This window comes from Arachis ipaensis, chromosome B08, assembly GCF_000816755.2.
Source record: "Arachis ipaensis cultivar K30076 chromosome B08, Araip1.1, whole genome shotgun sequence".
Taxonomy (NCBI): domain Eukaryota; kingdom Viridiplantae; phylum Streptophyta; class Magnoliopsida; order Fabales; family Fabaceae; genus Arachis; species Arachis ipaensis.
Genome location: NC_029792.2, coordinates 12,715,434 through 12,733,901, shown reverse-complemented (window position 1 = coordinate 12,733,901; position 18,468 = coordinate 12,715,434). Strand labels below are relative to the sequence as shown.

Below are 18,468 nucleotides of genomic sequence, written 5' to 3'. Positions count from 1 at the left end.
TTTACTTAAGGTTCTATTATAGATTCAGTTATTGCAATAACTTATCGTAACTGACTCCGATGCGGTTGGTTGCAATTGCGTGCCACGAAATTGATGAACATAATTGTTCACCTCGATTTAGTTTCACTTATTGGCTAGGTCTGGGAGATGATTATTGATAATGCCTTTTCATTTGTGTGTATTGTGGTTTTCAGGTCTACCTGTATGGTGGTCATGTGACCTCTTGGAAGAATGACCATGGCGAAGAATTGCTTTTTCTCAGTAGTAAGGTGCCGCATGCAATTTTCGTTGTCAAATGTCAATAAAGATAAAACTAAATAAATAAATAAGTATACTTTAGATCTCTTTTTTTTCTGCAGAATGTTAGTTTGCTTTGAGTACATTAAGTGTCTAAACAGAAATAACATGAATTTTAAAAGCTGTAGTAGTACTTATGGTGGTTTGAGATATAAAGCAGCAATAAATCCCATTCACTCTGAATTAATATCTTTTCTATATCTTGATAATTGTGGGCCAAATTATGTGAGTATGGCCTATTCATCTTTAGCTTGGTAATTCCCTTCTATTTGTGAGGTAACTATTTGGGAATCACTGAAGATGGTGAGCTTTTGAACTCCTACCTCCTTAGCCAGCCTCAAACCAGCCAGTAATGCTTCGTATTCAGCTTGATTATTTGAAGCACGGAATTCAAACTTTAGTGAGAGTTCGATTTGGGTTCCCTGATCGCTTTCTATTATCACACCTGCCCCACTCCCAGTTTTGTTTGAGGATCCGTCCACGTAGAGATTCCACCTTGTGGGAGTTCCCGGGGTATCAGTGTACTCAGCGAAGAGATCAACGTTATCCTTTAGGAACTGTATCAGAGACTCCTTCAGGTCTCCTTTCAAGGTTCCCCCTACATTTGTCATTTTATCACGGGCATCACCGATTTGGACTTCTTTAGTCTCGCTTTCAGGTTGTGGGCGGAATTCTTCGTGAGCTCGAACTCCCCGCAATGGTGTTGACTTCCTCTCCTTTGAGATCGCCTTTGAGGTTCAGACTTCATTGTAACAGCGTCACACAGTTTTTTAGTCCCCTTTTATCGTGGCGATCCCTTCTGGAGTTGGAAACTTCATGCACAGATGTGGAGTTGAAACTACTGCGGCGAGCTGGTTCAACGTTGTCCGATTAGGGCATTTTAGGCTGAGCTCACGTTGACTACTATGTAGTCTATATTGAGTGTCCTTGACCGGGTTCCCTTTTCGAAAGTTGTGTGCAGTGAGATATATCCAAGTGGTTGGATTGGAGTGTCTCCCAGCCCAAATAAGCTGTTCGGATATGCTCTGAGCTCTTTTTCTTGTAAGCCGAGTTTGTCGAAGGCGAATTTGAACAAGATATCCGCAGAGCTTCCTTGGTCTACTAGTGTCCTGTGAAGATGGGCATTGGCCAATATGATGGTAATGACCATAGGATCATCATGTCCCGGGATAACACCTATTGCATCTTCGTTAGTAAAGGTAATTGTGGGGAGGTCGGTTGACCTCTCTCCTTCCCCGACATGATATACTTCTTTAAGGTATCTTTTGCGAGATGATTTAGAGATCCCTCCTCCTACGAATCCTCCATTTATCATATGTACATGTCTCTTAGGGGTATGGGGTGGTCGTTCAGCCCGTCCGACCTCTTGGTCTCGTCTTCTCTTCCTCGGCTCATTGGTCTTGTTGGCCAAGAACCTGTCTAGTCTTCCTTCCCGAGCTAGCTTTTCTATGACGTCCTTTAGGTCGTAGCATTCGTTGGTGGAGTGTCCGTAGATTCGATGATATTCGCAGTACTCTGTCCAACTTCCCCCTCCTTTTTTTCTTTTGATTGGGTGAGGTGGTGGGATCTTCTCAGTGTTGCATATTTCTCGGTAAACATCCACAAGAGATACCCGAAGAGGGGTGTAGTTGTGGTATTTTTTAGGCTTCTCACTGGATTGATCTTCTTTTTTCTTGGACTCTTTATCCTTGTCCCGAGAGGGGTAGGAGAATCCAGATTTCGAGGTTTCTCCTAATCGAGAGTTCTTCTCCATGTTGATGTACTTTTAAGCCCTTTCTTGTACTTCATTCAGAGATGTTGGGTGCTTTTTTGATATGGAGTGACTAAAAGGTCCTTCTCGCAGGCCATTGATGAGACCCATGATGGCTGCTTCCGTCGGTAGACTTTGTATGTCCAGACATGCTTTATTGAATCTTTCCATATAATTGCAAAGACTTTCCCAATCTCCTTGCTTGATCCCTAATAGGCTTGGGGCGTGTTTGGCTTTGTCCTTCTGGATGGAAAATCTGGCGAGAAATTTTTTGGCTAAGTCGTCAAAACTTGTGATGGATCTTGGAGGAAAACTATCGAACCACTTAATTTCTGTCTTTGTCAGGGTGGTCGGGAAGGCTTTGCATTGAACGGCGTCTGAGGCGTCAGTGAGATACATCCTACTTCTGAAATTGCTGAGATGATGGCTGGGATCTGAGGTACCATCATATGACGTCATGTCGGGAGCTTTAAAATCTTTTTGGACTTTAGCTTTCATGATCTCTTTGGTGAAGGGATCTTAATCCTTGTGGGAATTATCTTCGTCGTTGGGGTAAGCAGTTCTGGTCTTGAGGTCGGCTTCCAGTTTCGCGAGCTTGTTCTCTAGTTCTCGGCGACGCCTAGTTTCTCGTCGGAGGTCTCTTTCAGCCTCTCGCTGATGTTCAGCCTCCTGTTCGAGCTGTTTGAGGCGATCTTGTTGTTCTCTGATGGCTTCCAAGATTTCTGTCTTTGTGTTGGAGGGTTGTTTATCCCCCTTGTTTTGGGGTGCCTCCTTTGATATGACCTCCGTATTTTTAAGCAGAGTTTTTTCTTCCAAACCGGAGTTGTGGTCATTGTCAAGGTTGTCCGCCATGATGATAGGATGACTTTCAGGTCCCCGGCAACGGCTCCAATGTTCCGAGGGTTACTTGAAACTGTAGGTCGATCTCGGACGAGATCTGTGGTGGTGGCCGGAGCTGTCGTGTCCGACTTGTTTGACTTAGTGGAGCTGCTGATCCTTGATCACCGGAGGGGGGTGGTACCTGCAAGAGACTCCGATGCTTAAGTTAGCATGGGCTTTAAGCAGGTTTTTAGTAGAATCAGAGTATGAGTTATACTTGGGTGCTCCAGTGTATTTATAGTAGAGTAGGCTGACCTTTCCTATATAAGATAAGTTAGTTATCTTATCTTTATCTTTAAGTGAGGTCGCCTTATCTCAGGAGAACCGTCCTTATCTCTCTAGGCTTTAACTGCCTTTAGAATGGGTTGTGTCCCTTCATTTGGGCCTTTTTGGGCCTCTCATGTCGATTTGGCCGACCTCTTTTGAAGAAGAGGTCGGAGGTCCTGACCTGAAGAGGTCGGTCGCTTCATCTTCGATATCCCTAAGTCGGATAGCTCGACCCAGGGTATGAACAATTAATGTTCCGAGGGTTACCTGAAACTGTAGGTCGATCTCGGACGAGATCTGTGGTCTTGGCCGGAGCTATCGTGTCCGACTTGTTTGACTTGGTGGAGCTGCTGATCCTTGATCACCGGAGGGGGTGGTACCTGCAAGAGACTCCGATGCTTAAGTTAGCATGGGCTTTAAGCAGGTTTTTAGTAGAATCAGAGTATGAATTATACCTGGGTGCTCCAGTGTATTTATAGTTGAGTAGACTGACCTTTCCTAGATAAGATAAGTTAGTTATCTTATCTTTATCTTTAAGTGAGGTCATCTTATCTCAGGGGAACCGCCCTTATCTCTCTAGGCTTTAACTGCCTTTAGAATGGGCTGTTTTCCTTCATTTGGGCCTTTTTGGGCCTCTCATGTCGATTTGGCCGACCTCTTTTGAAGAAGAGGTCGGAGGTCCTGACCTGAAGAGGTCGGTCGCTTCATCTTCGATCTCCCTAGGTCGGATAGCTCGACCCAGGGTATGAACAGTGCCCCTGCTTGAGCTTGATTTTTATTTTTTTAGGGTCGCGTCTTCAGACTTCGACTCTTTTGGAGAAGTCGAGCTCGAGCATTTTGTCTTTTGTCGATCTTTATATAACTCCTGCTGGGTTCCTTTGAATGCGAAGCGTTTTCCTCTTTTTTAATTGTAGCGCGCGTTGCACTTTTCTAGGAAACGTGCGAGGGTTTAAAAGCTCATTAATACCCCTTTTCCGTTTCCTTTTTCCCTCTTTGGCACCTCACTTTGAATTTTTTCAAATCATTCACTTTACAGTTTCCTCCCCTAGCTTTTCTCCGTCTTCTTTGCTTGTTGTTCGCAAGACGTTTTCGTTCCTCTACACCCTCTGTTTTCGCATCTGTGTGTTTCCCTTTCCTTGCTTCGAGAGCGGCTGTTTGGAGTGGGCTTGTCGCTGTTTTCTTCCTGATCCTCCCCTCGCGTTCGTTTCTTCTTCCTCCTTAGGTTGGCATTTTCTTTTCTTTTATGCTTTTTGTTGCCTTTTTTGTGTATCCTAACTGTTGCATGTGATTTTTATTTTGCTTCTGAGAGTCTCGATCCTTTTGAAAAAAGATTGTGTCTTTCTTTTTGTCATTTGTGTTTTTACGATTTTCTTTAAACAAGCTTGCATCTTTGTGGTGATTTCTCCACTTTGTTGTGATGTCTGTTCTTGATAGTTTCTGCTTTCTTTAGAATTTTATTCTTTTTTGGTTGCATCTCTGACTTTTTTCTATTTAAAAAAACAAAAAATACTCCTCAGTACAGAGTGGGATTTTAAAATAAAAAAAACCCAATTTTTGCTTACAGCTAAATACCATTTCACATTTAAAAAAAAAAAAAATCAAAATCACCCAATGCGACACCTGCGAGAAAGTGAACCCCACCATTCTTTGGTTCAACACCTCTCATCCCTGTATTTGGGAATAACACACAAAAAACTTCCATAAAAGTCATCATGAATATAAATAATTTTATATGTGCATTCAATTATATAATGACACATCAATAAAAAAACTAAAAATATTTATCCAAAAGTATGAATGTGATTATATAAAATGCTTTACACGGTTAATACATCAAAATTAAACTTATAAAAATGATGATTGAAAATCACCAATAATTTAATAATTTAACATGTTATGTGACATGTTTAAATAATTAATTTTCACATACAAACATCTTCAAAGAAAGGAAGCAATGAACATTTAGTAACTTCTCAAAATAAACAACTTTTATTTTAAAGAATAAAAGGGGGAAAACCCCTTTTCCAAGTTACCGAGGCATGCACAGACACACAACATACGCAGGATGCAAACACTCCCAACTGTGAAAATATGGAAGGTAATTTACATATTTACATATAATTTACAATTTACTTGTGGAACCATCAACCATGTGATAGTGATATGTATAATTCATCTCTTGCCGCGCAATCTGGCGCGAACGGCTCTCTCCAACTTGCTAACTGTCTTCTGGTTTGAAGGTCTAAGAGAGGGGACTCCCATGAAATCATCCATCAGTAAGTCACCCATTGACGGTGGAGCTAGCAGCCAGACCTTGAGCACAACATCGTCTTTAGCCCCGTCCTTTGCTAACCAATCAGCACAAGAGTTCCCTTCTCTCAAAGTATGCTCAACCTGGACCTGCCAGTCTCGCTGCAACAGTTCTTGGATATTGGCCAACAATCCAGCAAATTGATGGCGATCATGGTTGCCGCCATTCGAGACCAAGCTCACTACAGTCATAGAGTCTGAATGACATATAAGCTTTCGGATGCCCCAATCCCAGGCTAGAAGGAGGCCTCTTTCGACAGCAGCCAACTCGGCATGCAGAATGGAACTGTTTTCAAGGAAGCCGGAGATGCCAACTACCCAAGTACCACAATCATCCCTCAGCAAACAGCCAAAGCCTGCTTTTTGCTGTTTTTCATAAAAGCTACCATCCACGTTCAGCTTTGCGAACCCCTGTGGCGGACACACCCAACAGACTATCCTTGGTTCATCCTGAGAAGATTGAAAAATATGAATACCGATCATAAGAGGCGCGTGTGCATGTGCGTGCAAAACAAAATGGGAATTTCTTTGGTGAAGAATGAAGAATGTAACTAAATGTGGCAGGCGAAAAAAGAGAGAGTAGAATGCAATACTTGAGCAAGCTGTGCCTGAATGAGTTCCTCCTCCATCCTTGCTTGCATTATAGCATTCTTGGCTTCAATCAGTTCAAGATCATCTAGGCATAAAACAAAGGGAATGCACCAAGCACTTAATATTTAGTGTAAGAAACTTAAACTGAGATTAGACAGCAGTGCAATTTATATGGCTGGCCATAACTCCTTCAAGAATATATAACGACATGGTTAATGCTGCAAGGACTCCTTTCCTTAGGCAGAAGCTATTTTGCTGTTTCTATGTTCCCCAAAAAAAATGACTGAAAACTCTTATCAAATTACGAAAGGATGATCACCGCAACAGAAGTAGACAACAAAAAATGACAAAAATTACTGTTATATTGGTTGATCACCAGTTCGACTAATTATCGGAATATGCTGAATTAAACTAAGTTCACTTAAATTTACATGTCATTTTGGTTCGGAGAAAAGCTAGCATAAGCTTCTATACGGTTGCTTTTGGAAGGGAGACTAAGACTGAGAGCCAGAGACTAAATTAAATATTTTTATTGTGTTTGGCGTAAAATATACTAAACTGAATTATGTCTAAGTATCATGTTTAGTTTAAGATAAATATGAAGATTGAGGGATAGATTTGGAATTTAAAAAGTTAAATAAGAATATTTTTGGAAAGAAATGTTAAAGTTTCAGTCTCCCGTCACAGAAATTTCAGTCCTCTCTGTTCTCACTTTTTGGAGGTACTGAAGAGACTGAAATTTTGTGTCCCGGAACTAAAATTTTAGTTTGTCTCTGACCACCAAATACAATACTGAGTCTCAGTCCCTAGTCTTAGTTCCAATAACCGGAAACAAACACTACCTAACTGTTTTGAGAGAGCAAATCAAACAAAGAAAATTAAATTGCACAAGTTAAACCCATACATGAGCTAATATAGAGATATTAGTTCCAACTTCAGTTATGTAACAGACATATCTAAAACAACAACAAAACTATATCCCACTAGGTGAGTCAGCTACATGAATTAAACATGTCATTGCACACACTTTTATAATACTCCAAAACTTTGACAGTTAGACTTCGACTTTTTTATACAAATAAATATATAAAAATGATTATTTCCCTGAATACGCGTAAAGAAAAATGGTCACCAAAATGCGCAAATTTCACTGTTGGCACCTGCGAAACGGAAATGCATACCAATTCTCCCATGGCGCCCGCGAAATGGGTAATGGACAGCTGACAATCCGACCCATGGGAGTGCATGTGAAATGGAGCCGTTGGCCATTTCTCACCCGGCGCACACGAAATGGACAGTGGTGAATTGAATAATAATAATAATAATAATAATAATAATAATAATAATAATAATAATAATAAGGTGAATAATAATAATAATATTGTGCGCATTTTGGTGACCATTTTTCTTTGTGAGTATTTAGGGAAATAATCATTTTTATATATTTAAAGCCGTTAGAACTCTGCTGTGGCAAGTAAATATACGAGTTGTTTGATGGTATAATGCAGAAACTCCATTTTCACCCCACATTCTTCTACTCTTTCTTTTTCTATATTTATTTACAAAAAAACATGCCACATTCTTCAAACTCAAAATAGAACTATTTAACTGCAGAAACAGCAGAAACCTGATCATCAACAACAGGTGCTGCAACAAGGTTGTTTCAACTGTAGAAAAAAATCAAACCATGAAATAGACCAGTATGAATGTGCAGACTCACAATCTGGATTCTCTGTATCTTCATCGGGCGAACTGATGATCAATGAAGTGCCAGCTTCATATGTCCCAGTAAAATCTGCATACAACAATTTGATAATAATAATAATAATAATAATAATAATAATAATAATAATAATAATAATCACCCTCAGACCAGCTAATATTAAAAGAAAAATAAATAACAAATAAATAAATAAGTTCAAGCTAAAAATGTGAGAAAAAATTATAACTCTACCATAAACACAAGGAACATCCATGGAATCTTCGCCCATCAGCGAGAAGTTCATTGGTAGTGGAGGTAAAAGCCAGATCTTTAGAGCATCAACATCGTTAGCCCCTTGCTTAGCTAACCAATCAGCAGAAGATACCCCTTTACTAGGTGTGCGCTCAACATGCACCTCCCAATCTCGCTCAAGTAGATTTTGGATATCAGCCACCAATCCAGCATATTCATGTTGATAGTCAAGATCACCAGATACCAAAGACACTACCATTAAAGAATCCGAATGACAAAGAAGCATACGGATGCCCCAATCCCAAGCTAGAATGAGGCCCCTTTTCAAAGCAATCAACTCAGCATATAGAATGGAAACATTCCCAAGAAAACCAGAAATACCCACAATCCAAGCACCACAATCATCCTTAAGCAGACAGCCAAAGCCCGCCCGGTCATGACTTTCACATAAGCTACCTTCCACATTCAGCTTTGTGAACCCCTCTGGTGTAAACTCCCAACTAACAGTACCTGGCTCAAGCCGAGAAGGCGATGATGAACCCAAATGACTACTTGCCACCTGCACATTTGTCATCAATAATGGTAAAACATGAAAAATGAACCATACATGCACTTTTGGAAAAATAAATAAATGTACGAGGTGCGTTTGGGTGATAGAGAGAGTGGAGAAGCAATACTTGAGAAGTCAGAGCTTGAGCGAGTTCTTCCTCTGTCCTTGCCTGCATTTTAGAATTCTTGGCATCACTGTCATCTACACACAAAACTTCATCATCACATTCATGAGCAATACTTGCTTGGAAGAGATGCGAATGATCAAAAGACTAAAAACAGGGAAAACAAAGCAAGCAATTTATTTTGGTGTAAGAAACTTTAAACTGAGACTACACAGCCGTGGTTCCATAACACATTAATCTTTAAGAATATACTACTACATGAGTCTTGCAACACTTTAACTGAGCAGAAGTAAAAGCCTTGAGTTGTAGACTATCAAATTTATAGTTGCAGTGGCAAGATGATATCAATTTGTAGGAAGACCTAACAAGTTAAAGATCTATCATCATGACCTCAGTTTTAAGCATTGTATATATATATGTGTGTTAAATACTTAAATCTATGTCAAACTTGAGCAAATACAGAAATATGACTTTTCCAAGTAATTATGTAAAAGCAATAAAACAATTCCAAGACACATTTTATGATATTCCTAATTTCCAACAGTTAGAACTCTGCCATGGTAAGTAAATTTACAGCTATAGTAACAAAGCATATCTTTAATTGCAACTGTGTTCAACTTAAAATTCAACTATCCAGAGAAACAGTGGAAACATGATCCCATCAATGCTAGCATATTTAGAATCTCCAAACTCAATCAAAACTCCATGCAAAAATTCCACAGCAGGAAACCACAACGAATTAGTCCGGTATGAAACTGCAAACTCACAATCTAGATTTTTTGTATCTTCATCAAGAGGCTCGGTGCTTGATGAAGTGCTACTAGAAACAGCATTGCTTGTCCCGGTATAATCTGTAGACAACAATTTAAAATTTATCACTCTCAGACCAGCTAAGTACTTTTAATAAATAATCTAAAAACGTAAAGAATGCTCAGAACTCAACCATAAACACAAGGAACATCCATGGAATCATTTATCATCAAGCACTTCATTGGTAGTGGAGGTAGAAGCCAGACCTTGAGTGCATCGTCATCCCTAGCCCCTTTCTTCGCCAACAAATCAGCACAAGAGTTCATTCCTCTTAGAGTGTGCTGAACTTGCACCTCCCAATCTCGGCCTAACAAATTTTGGATATCAGCCATCAATCCAGCATATTGATGGTGATAGTCAAGATTATCAGACACCAAAGTCACAGCCATTAAAGAATCCGAATGACAAAGAAGCTTACGGATCCCCCAATCCCAGGCGAGAAGGAGGCCTCTTTCGACAGCAAACAACTCAGCATATAGAATTGAAGTGTTCCCCAAAAATCCAGAAATTCCAACCAACCAACCGCCACAATCATCTGTAAGATGACAACCAAATCCAGCTCTGTGATCAGTGTCAAATGACCAGCCATTCACATTCAGCTTAGTGAAGCCCTGCCGTGGAGAAGGAAGAGATGAACAAGAAAGAAGACTTGCCATCTGCAAGTCAACACTAACCACTGATCATGAACTGTAAACACCCAATTTTGATTGGCCAGATAAAAAATCAGTGATACTTTTTCCCAGAATAACTTTTTTGTCTAAAAACGTGTTTTTTGATGTTTCAATTCAGTTTTGATTTATTTTACAAAAGTAAATAAAGAGAAGATAAAAAAAAGATTGAATAAAATCATTTTATAATTCTTTTAGGTATTTCAAAATATTGTTGGAAATGCTGACCATTGAATAAATAATGTTATAGTTCAAAAACCCTCCCAAAAAAAAAAAAAAAACTTTTCTTCAAAGAAAGGTACAATGAATCAAGTTGCGTAGCCAATTGACATAACTTACCTCAGAATCATGTGTATTACATCATAGTACCATATGAAACATTTATGATCATAACTAAATTTCATAATAAAAAAATGCAATAGATTAGGATGGAAACCTCAATGGACGGTATTGAGCAATTTGATCATCCGCGATGACGGTGTTGCATTCACTCTTTTCTTGAGTGTGTTAAGGGCGTGTTTGGAAGAGTGGGAAAGACGAGGAATTGACTTGGGTAAAGTTTAGTCAACTATTTGAACTTTTTAGAATGAGAATGCAGAATGATATGGAATGGGAGGAGGCAATGAAATGAATAAAACATTAAAACTACAAAAGAAAAATAAAATAGTGGATTTTAATTTTTTTTACACAGTAAAAACTAAAAAAAATTAAACAAATAAAGAACATTAGTTCATTACTGATTGAATCAATTCTAAGCAACGCTTTGATCCTTGAAGTTGTAATAAAAAAAGCGAAGTAATTTTACCAGAGGAAAAAAAATTAATGTTCATAATTAATAGAAATATTAAACTAAACTAAATATTAAATTAACACACACAAAAATATTGAAAAATTATTTGTATTGAAGAAGAATTTAATATTTCTATAAATAGATTAACAAAAAAAAAAATAGTGAAGTGTTAAAATTGGAAAAAACCTTATTTTAAAACTCATAAATATTTAGATTGTACTAACAAAAATGCAATTCTTCATTGATTTGTTAAACTAACTAATTTTTAACATACCGGGTGATTAACATATTTCAAATAAGCAATTTTTCCATTTCGATTATTAATCCTGGTATCATTTTTTTCTATCTCTTGTGACGTAATGATTTTAATGTTGATAATTAATTTTCTCATAAATAATATTGTCTTGTTGCATTAACACTAGCAAGAGACAAATACTATGGTTACAAAAACAAAATTATAGACCAATTTGGCTTAATTGACATGGAAAAAAATTGCACCAATTTGAACCTGGAATCGTAATCTTTCTAGAAATTTTTTATTTTAATATTTATTTAGATTTAATAAAAATAAAATAAAATCAAATATAAATAAAAATTGGGATGTGGTGGTGTTGAAGTTGAAGATCTTCATTTGGGTCACTATCATTGATCCTATTTTCGCCTCTCTTTCTCTTCTTTGTTCTTCTTCTCTTATAACTATCGATCCCTTTCTCTCTCTTTTCCTCTTTTACTCCAACCTGCTCAAATCTTCTTCCATCATTGCTGTATCACACTCTCGAGAACCTTTCCTTCTCTCCTTCCCTTATGGGTTTCCCAGGTACCTCCTTCTTCTTCTTCTCCCTTTCTCTCTGCACCGCTAATATTTTTTCAGCTGGAATCTCATGCCTCATTTGTGGTTCTGAACCAAGTAATCTTCTTCATGTGTTTCCAACCTTTTTCAGCTTCCATATTTTAATGGGTCACTGTTGTTTCTCCCAATTTCTCTGTGGTTTAACTGTTCCTCAACTTTTTCCGTGTTTTTTAACAGTGTATACTATATTCATTACTCTTTCTGAATTAAGAAAGAAAATTTTAAAAAGAAAAAATGAAAAGGAGTGTTCTTTTGTTCATTAAATATAACTTGCAGTGAAGGGATTTGGATTTTATATTTGTGTATAGCTTCTGGGGCTATTTGTATATAATGCTAGGGAGAGAAAAAAACGCCACAAGTTATCTTATTTAGCATTCATTAAACATTCATTAATTGTTGTTAATGAATGATAATTAAGGTAAGTTCTGGTTTATTTTGGTTAATTCTTTTTGGTTACCAAACATTTCCCTTATATATAGCTATATTTGGAGATACTATAGACAAAATGGTATTAAATCTTGAGTACTGGAATAGATAGTGGTTTCCCCAAATGTCTGCATATTTATATAACTCTATATATATCATTGTTTAGTGATTTGTTGTTAGATTTGTTATGATAAATATGTCTGAACTCTGGAGTATGACTCATAATAAATTATGCTACCGTTCTTGTCTTGTCCAATAGGCCCATAAATTAGATTAGCTGTGAAGGAACATCCACAGATATTCAGATTCATAACCTGTTGGTTTTGATTCTGAAACTAAATTACAGTTATTATCCAATTGTATACCCAGTAGATTGATAAGCTGCTCAGGAGGTGTTGTCGGCTTGCTGCTTTCGGAGCTTTGTTCTGAGTAGATAAGTTGATCACACCTCGACAACATGCCGTATTATGTTCAGAGACTTTATAGGTTATGTAATACATCCCTTTCATCTGATGGACCTGTGTCTGACGAAGCTATTGAAAAAGTTCGCGAGAAGTTAGGTATATTGCCCTTTCTCTTTTTTTTCTTAGTATTTTCTTCTCTGTAATTTAGTTTCTGATCTTTTTGAGGACACTTTATTTTGTTGTTCATGCAAATAATTTGCATATAATCATATTCACAATGAATTCAATGAGTTAACATCACTTGTGAGTTGTGAAAAACTTGTGAAAATGTGAAATACGTTTACTTGATGAGTTGTGATACATATTGATGAATAATTAGGATATGAGTTAAGTCGAATATAATTCATTGTTCTCAGTTAAATTTCTAGGGCTAGTAAAGACAGTTTGTCAGTAATTTTCTACTTGAGAGTTGAATATGAGTCTCCCTTGAAACTTTGGATGATCTAGTCTTCTTTTCGAGTGTGAAAGAAGGATCCCGATTTTCTGTTTAAATTTAAGAAAGTTAAGACGGAAATAAATATAAGTTTATAGTGAAGCTATTTTTGTAAACTTCTTTTCCATTTGTCATTCTTGAATTAATTTACTGGACAATTTGTACTTTAGCATAAAAAAGGTTGAAATTTGGAGTGAGTTTGAAATTGGTCAGCTGGTTACATCCTAAGTTTGCATCATACGTTTTCATTTCCTTCAAGCTCCTCGTCACTTTGGAATATAGGTCCAAGTTCTTAAACCATGCAACTTATGGTATCATATGATTTATGTTAGATTATCTTTATCTTACCACATAATATTTTTCCTTTCCAACTGACATTTTCTTAATGCCTTTTAACAAAACGTTTCAGAAAAAATCAAGCCATCAGATGTTGGTCTTGAACAGGAGGCACAAGCGGTTAGGAACTGGTCTGGAGCAATGCTTGAGCGTAATGGGGGCATTCAACCATTACCTCCAATCAAATACTTGCATTTACATGAGTCCAACAGCTTCTCTGTAAGTATTAAGTCCCATAGCTCCACATCAACTTTATGTCATTATCAGCAATTTTATAATATAACTACATGAAGTTTGATCAATAATTTTATCCCTTGTAGATAGGAATTTTCTGCATGCCCCCTTCATCTGTTATTCCTCTGCATAATCATCCCGGAATGACAGTGTTCAGCAAGCTCTTATATGGATCAATGCATGTTAAATCGTATGACTGGATCGATCCCTCTACCCCAAATGATCCAGCTGAAGGTTTGTTCTCTATGGTTTTCCCCGCTTTCATGTTAACTCATCCAATTTTTAGTTGGCCATACCTTGAAAAAAAAAGTGTCAAGTGTTGAATGTGGTGACTACACAACACTTGTTATTGAGGTAAGACAAGATGAAAATATGTTATCATTCTTCAATATTGTTCGTGGCTGCCAACTACTAGGAAAACACTGAAACTATGTGCAAAATAGTCCGAGGTCTCACTTATTAGTGAAAAATATTAAAATCGTGCACAGCAATATATAATTGTCTAGGAACTGTGAACTGCCATATAGTGTTATGATCATTTGTATGAATCTTGCTGTTCCTTTTTGGTATAAACACTGGTTCATTGGCTCGAGCTACTAGATATTTGCAATACGGCTTGTTCTGTGAATTTATAGGCTTAGTAATATCAATATGCTTTGTCACATTGAATAATTTTGACTGAATTCTAATGTATGTTCTAACTATTGATTTAATTGCCTTAGAATTTGCCCTAGAATTCCTTTGTTCTTGTCAGTTTAGCCTCAACTTGCCTTGACTTGAATCTAGCTTTTTAAATTCTTATTAGATATCAGTTTTCTGAACTAGAAAAAACTCACTCTTGTGATTGTTTTCTTAATCTGTGGTTGGGTAGCACAACAACAACATTAATTCTTTTCTGCTTAGGAGATACGAAACTAAAATTGTGACTGATACTGTGATAGAGATGATTTGTTGTTAGCATGCCAAGTAATGAACTAAGTTTATAATATCTTCAACTTTAACTACTAAAATAGCCTAAAGTTGTATTTGCATTTCTTGGGAATGGTTTTTCCTCTTTCTAAAGCTTTGTCAATTCAAAGAAATACTGTCTCAGTTATGTGTGTTATTTTCTTTTAATATTTGTATAAATCCCTGCAGTAAGAGGTATATGAAGGTCTGCACTTATCACAAGGATTGGAAATGCTTGGTTTTTCATGTGAATCATCACATGCCCGTCAAAGTAAAAATATACCAACTTAATATGAATCAACTTTTGTAATTTATCTCTCACAATTGTTTTGCTTAAATTAGAATCTTATTTAGGATTAGAATTCTGATTTTCGAAGATACTATTCATTGGGTAGAATTCTCCCACAAAAATCTTTTGTTTCCACAGACTCACCCATACCCAACACAACATCTAGTTTAATATAAATTTCTTGGGTGTATCACATGTTTATTCTTCAGTGTTAAATTGCAGCAAAACATCCACTCCGTTCTTTTTTTCCATTAGCATGAGACAAATACTATGATTACAAAAAAAATTATAAACCAATTTGACTTAATTGACATGAAAAAATTTGTACCAATTTAAACCTTTTTTTGTAATTTTGTAATTACCATAATCTTTCTAGTAATTTTTATTTTAATATTTACTCAGATTTAACAAAAATTAAATAAAATAAGATATAAATAAAAATTGGGATGTGGTGTCGGAGGTTTAAGATCGTCGTTTGGGTCTCTATCATCGTTACTTTTTTCACCTTTCTTTCTCTTCTTAGTTCTTCTCTTCCTCTTCTCTTCTAACTATCGATCCTTTTTTTTCTCTCTTTTACTCTCTTTTACTCCAACTTCGTAAATCTTTCATTAATGCTATACCAAACTCTCAGAACTTTTCCTTCTTTCCTTCACTCATAGGTTCCCCTGATACCTTCTTTTACTCATGGGTTCCCCTGATACCTTCTTTCACTCATGGGTTTCCCTGATACCTTCTTTTCCTCTTGGGTTCCCCTGATACCTTCATTCTCCTTCTCCCTTTTTGGTTCTGATCCAAGTCATCTTCTTGTTTTCGAGCTTTTTTAGCTTCCATATTTTAATAGGTCATTTTTATTTCTCCTAATTTCTTTGTGAGTTTCTCAAATTTTTCATGTTTTTTTAATAGTGCATACTAGATTTGTTACTGTTTTTTTAAAGGTGCATAGTGCATACTGTATTTGTGGTTTAACAGTGCATACTATAATAGGATAAGGTTTTGTTGTTGTGTGTTCTTGTTTCTCGACAGAGAATGTCTGTCCTCCTCCTTGTACTAGCATTTCTTTTATCTTAGTAAAATCTTCTTGTATTTTTTTATTTTATTTTTTTTTAAGAATGGAGGAGATTAATCAGTTTGGTTTATGGGGTCCAACAAACTTGTTATTGACAGCTAGACCTGCAAAACTTGTCAAAGATACGGAGATGATGGCGCCAACTCCAACCACGGTTCTTTATCCAACTCACGGAGGAAACATACATTGTTTTAGAGCCATAACTCCTTGTGCAATCCTGGATGTGTTATCTCCGCCTTACTCTGCAGACAGTGGAAGACACTGCTCTTACTTCCGCGAAAGGAACGATCTCCCAGGTATTTACATCCAGCATGGTCGAAATTTCGCCAGTTGCCTTCTCTTCTCTTAACCAAACCACATGTTTTTGTTTCAATTGCAGGCAACTTTGAGTTCAACGGGGTCACATTTTCCGACATAACATGGTTGGAAGAATTTGAACCACCTGACTTTGTTATCCGGAGAGGGCTGTACAAGGGTCCGGTTATTAGAACTTAAAGGCATACCTTTCTATGTTTTGTGTAATTTTAACACTAGAGAGAGAAATTCGCTTACTATCTATTTAGGTTTACAAATTACAAGTTACAACAAAGGGAAATTGTGTCCAGAAAAGCCAATGCTATATAATAATTATATTCCTAGGGCCATTTCAGCTAGGCATTTTGGCTTGTACATAACACAATGCACTATGGTTGTTGTTGCAGTTTCTCTATATATAAGTCATAAGTCCCTGGCCTCGGTTTAATCCATTAGAAGAGTTTCAGAATTTGAGTGGAGAAAGGAAAAAAAAAAGACAGAATCTCAGTCATATGATGAGTGAGTGGGCTCCTATTAAATTTTGTTTGCTTAATATAGTGCGAAAGAATATAATTCTGATTGAAGTTTATTTGCATTAGCAGTTAGCACCATTAGCATGCTGCATGCATGAGTTGAACTACACTTTCTTTATATGTATAGAATAGAAGCCTTGGGGAAAATGGAAATTTTTTTATAAAGTTTAAATACCAATGGTGTATCTATTGTCAATGGGACATGATTTGATTTTGGATTAGGATGAGTATTCTGCTTAATATAACTCGTGTATAAAATAAAAATAGTAACTAAATAATGAATCTTTAAAGGATCCTTGATTTAAAATTTTATTTTTTGAATATGAAATATATTGTATATCAACTTCATATTTACAGAAGTTTAAATTCATATATTTTCTTCTCTAGTGATTTTTCAGAAGTATTTGAATTCGTAAAATATTAAGATAAAAGAGAGTTTCGAAGACTAAAAAGTTAACATTTTATCTTTTAAAGAGTAAAATGTCAACTAATATCAAACACATAATTAACTTTTTGGCAAGTTATTTTTATGACAATATTGGTTAACATTAATTAACATACCAACAATTAACATGAGGTTAGTTGAAGTGGTAGTTGCTTTTTCTTGTTAAGACTTCAAGTTTCGGTAATGAAAAAGCTCTAATAGACCGTTTTCTAAAGTTATTGATAGCTCTTTTTTTTTTGGTCAGATGGATTAGATAATCCCTAATCCTAGGCTTAACTCATGTATTATACACTCACAATACACTCACACACACTACATGAGTTCATTTATTCTCTCATAGAACTTAAACCCAGATGCAGCTACTTGCGAGGCAGCAAATCCTGCCACTAGCACCAACTTTAAAACTTCTCAGTCAAATTTAATTAGTCAATTTTTTAATTAAGTATAGTTTTGATTCTGAAAACTAGACCAAATAAGCATATTCGACCGGACTAATAAAAAATTTGTCATTAGATCTCTTCCTACTCTGACCCAATGCACTAACTAGACCCAATCAAGTTAAAAAAGGCCCAATTCCAAGGGTTGGCCTTCACTGCTCACCCGACTTTCACAAAAAAAAAGTCTGATGCGACATGAGCTGGCAGATGACACTTATTCAAATAAGTAACTGTCTCCTAAAATCTCTCACCCACTTCTAGAAGAGAGATCTCAACAATTCCTAGAAAAAGAGAATGGTTATCTACCACAAATAGTGGAACTACTCCAACGATAGTTATTGGCTCATCACCTATAAATACCCTGACTCAGGTATTCTTAAGTTCCAATACTTTAAATCTTCTTAACCCCTTGCTGACTTAGCCATCGGAGTATAGGTACCACCACCCATTCTTTCACATACACAATTCGGAGCTCGGATGGCGGCTCCGAGACGTAAAGCAAGTCAGAGACCACCTTCCCCTAGCGTTTGGGCCTCTCATTCGAGCCCAATCATCCGGTTCTAGATAAGCCCCAAAACAAGACCAATTCGATTCGGGATTAAAAACCGTTATCAGTAAACCTATAAAAAAAACTAGTAAAAAAATCCAGTAAATCAATTGAGTCGAATTGATTTTTTGAAAATTAACCCATTTAAAATAATAAAGTATAAAAAAATGTATTTC

At 36.7% G+C, this 18,468-nt stretch overlaps 2 protein-coding genes and 1 long non-coding RNA gene across 13 annotated transcripts; 1 reads left to right on the top strand and 2 right to left on the bottom strand.

The window, feature by feature from the left end:
• LOC107613587 lies at positions 5,164–10,815 on the bottom strand. Of its 4 annotated transcripts, none has more exons than XM_016315661.2 (8): positions 10,637–10,815; positions 9,666–10,188; positions 9,490–9,573; positions 8,768–8,799; positions 8,049–8,607; positions 7,815–7,889; positions 6,097–6,179; positions 5,164–5,953 (listed from the first exon to the last, which is right to left on the bottom strand). In XM_016315661.2, the coding sequence occupies exons 2-8, from the start codon at positions 10,186–10,188 to the stop codon at positions 5,366–5,368; spliced, it is 1,944 nt and encodes a 647-aa protein (XP_016171147.1). In that variant the 5' UTR covers positions 10,637–10,815; the 3' UTR covers positions 5,164–5,365. The 4 variants fall into 4 exon arrangements, with proteins under 4 accessions (XP_016171147.1, XP_020964562.1, XP_016171145.1 ...); XM_021108903.1 differs by having other exon boundaries at positions 8,726–8,799; positions 10,540–10,814; XM_016315659.2 differs by having other exon boundaries at positions 8,726–8,799; positions 9,666–10,219; positions 10,637–10,814.
• On the top strand, positions 11,592–16,919 carry LOC107613711 (plant cysteine oxidase 4). Of its 8 annotated transcripts, none has more exons than XM_016315822.2 (6): positions 11,592–11,807; positions 12,526–12,826; positions 13,573–13,718; positions 13,820–13,967; positions 16,135–16,332; positions 16,416–16,919. In XM_016315822.2, the coding sequence occupies exons 2-6, from the start codon at positions 12,724–12,726 to the stop codon at positions 16,529–16,531; spliced, it is 711 nt and encodes a 236-aa protein (XP_016171308.1). In that variant the 5' UTR covers positions 11,592–11,807; positions 12,526–12,723; the 3' UTR covers positions 16,532–16,919. The 8 variants fall into 8 exon arrangements, with proteins under 8 accessions (XP_016171308.1, XP_020964559.1, XP_016171310.1 ...); XM_016315824.2 differs by having other exon boundaries at positions 11,603–11,807; positions 12,639–12,826; positions 16,416–16,825; XM_016315825.2 differs by having other exon boundaries at positions 11,603–11,807; positions 12,636–12,826; positions 16,416–16,825.
• Positions 15,529–16,096, bottom strand: LOC110265713. Its single transcript, XR_002351934.1, has 2 exons — positions 15,730–16,096; positions 15,529–15,642 (listed from the first exon to the last, which is right to left on the bottom strand). It is a non-coding gene; the product is annotated as an uncharacterized LOC110265713 (long non-coding RNA).

Excerpts from the sequence above, each read along its gene's own strand:
- LOC107613587 (XM_021108903.1), bottom strand. The coding sequence starts at position 10,188 with ATGGCAAGTCTTCTTTCTTGTTCATCTCTTCCTTCTCCACGGCAGGGC. Across the intron at positions 9,574-9,665 it reads GGATGTTCCTTGTGTTTATG|ATTATACCGGGACAAGCAAT; the intron begins GTTGAGTTCTGA and ends TGTTGTCTACAG. Across the intron at positions 8,800-9,489 it reads AGATACAAAAAATCTAGATT|ATGACAGTGATGCCAAGAAT; the intron begins GTGAGTTTGCAG and ends TTTTGTGTGTAG.
- LOC107613711 (XM_016315822.2), top strand. The coding sequence starts at position 12,724 with ATGCCGTATTATGTTCAGAGACTTTATAGGTTATGTAATACATCCCTT. Across the intron at positions 13,719-13,819 it reads ATGAGTCCAACAGCTTCTCT|ATAGGAATTTTCTGCATGCC; the intron begins GTAAGTATTAAG and ends TATCCCTTGTAG. Across the intron at positions 16,333-16,415 it reads CGAAAGGAACGATCTCCCAG|GCAACTTTGAGTTCAACGGG; the intron begins GTATTTACATCC and ends TTTCAATTGCAG.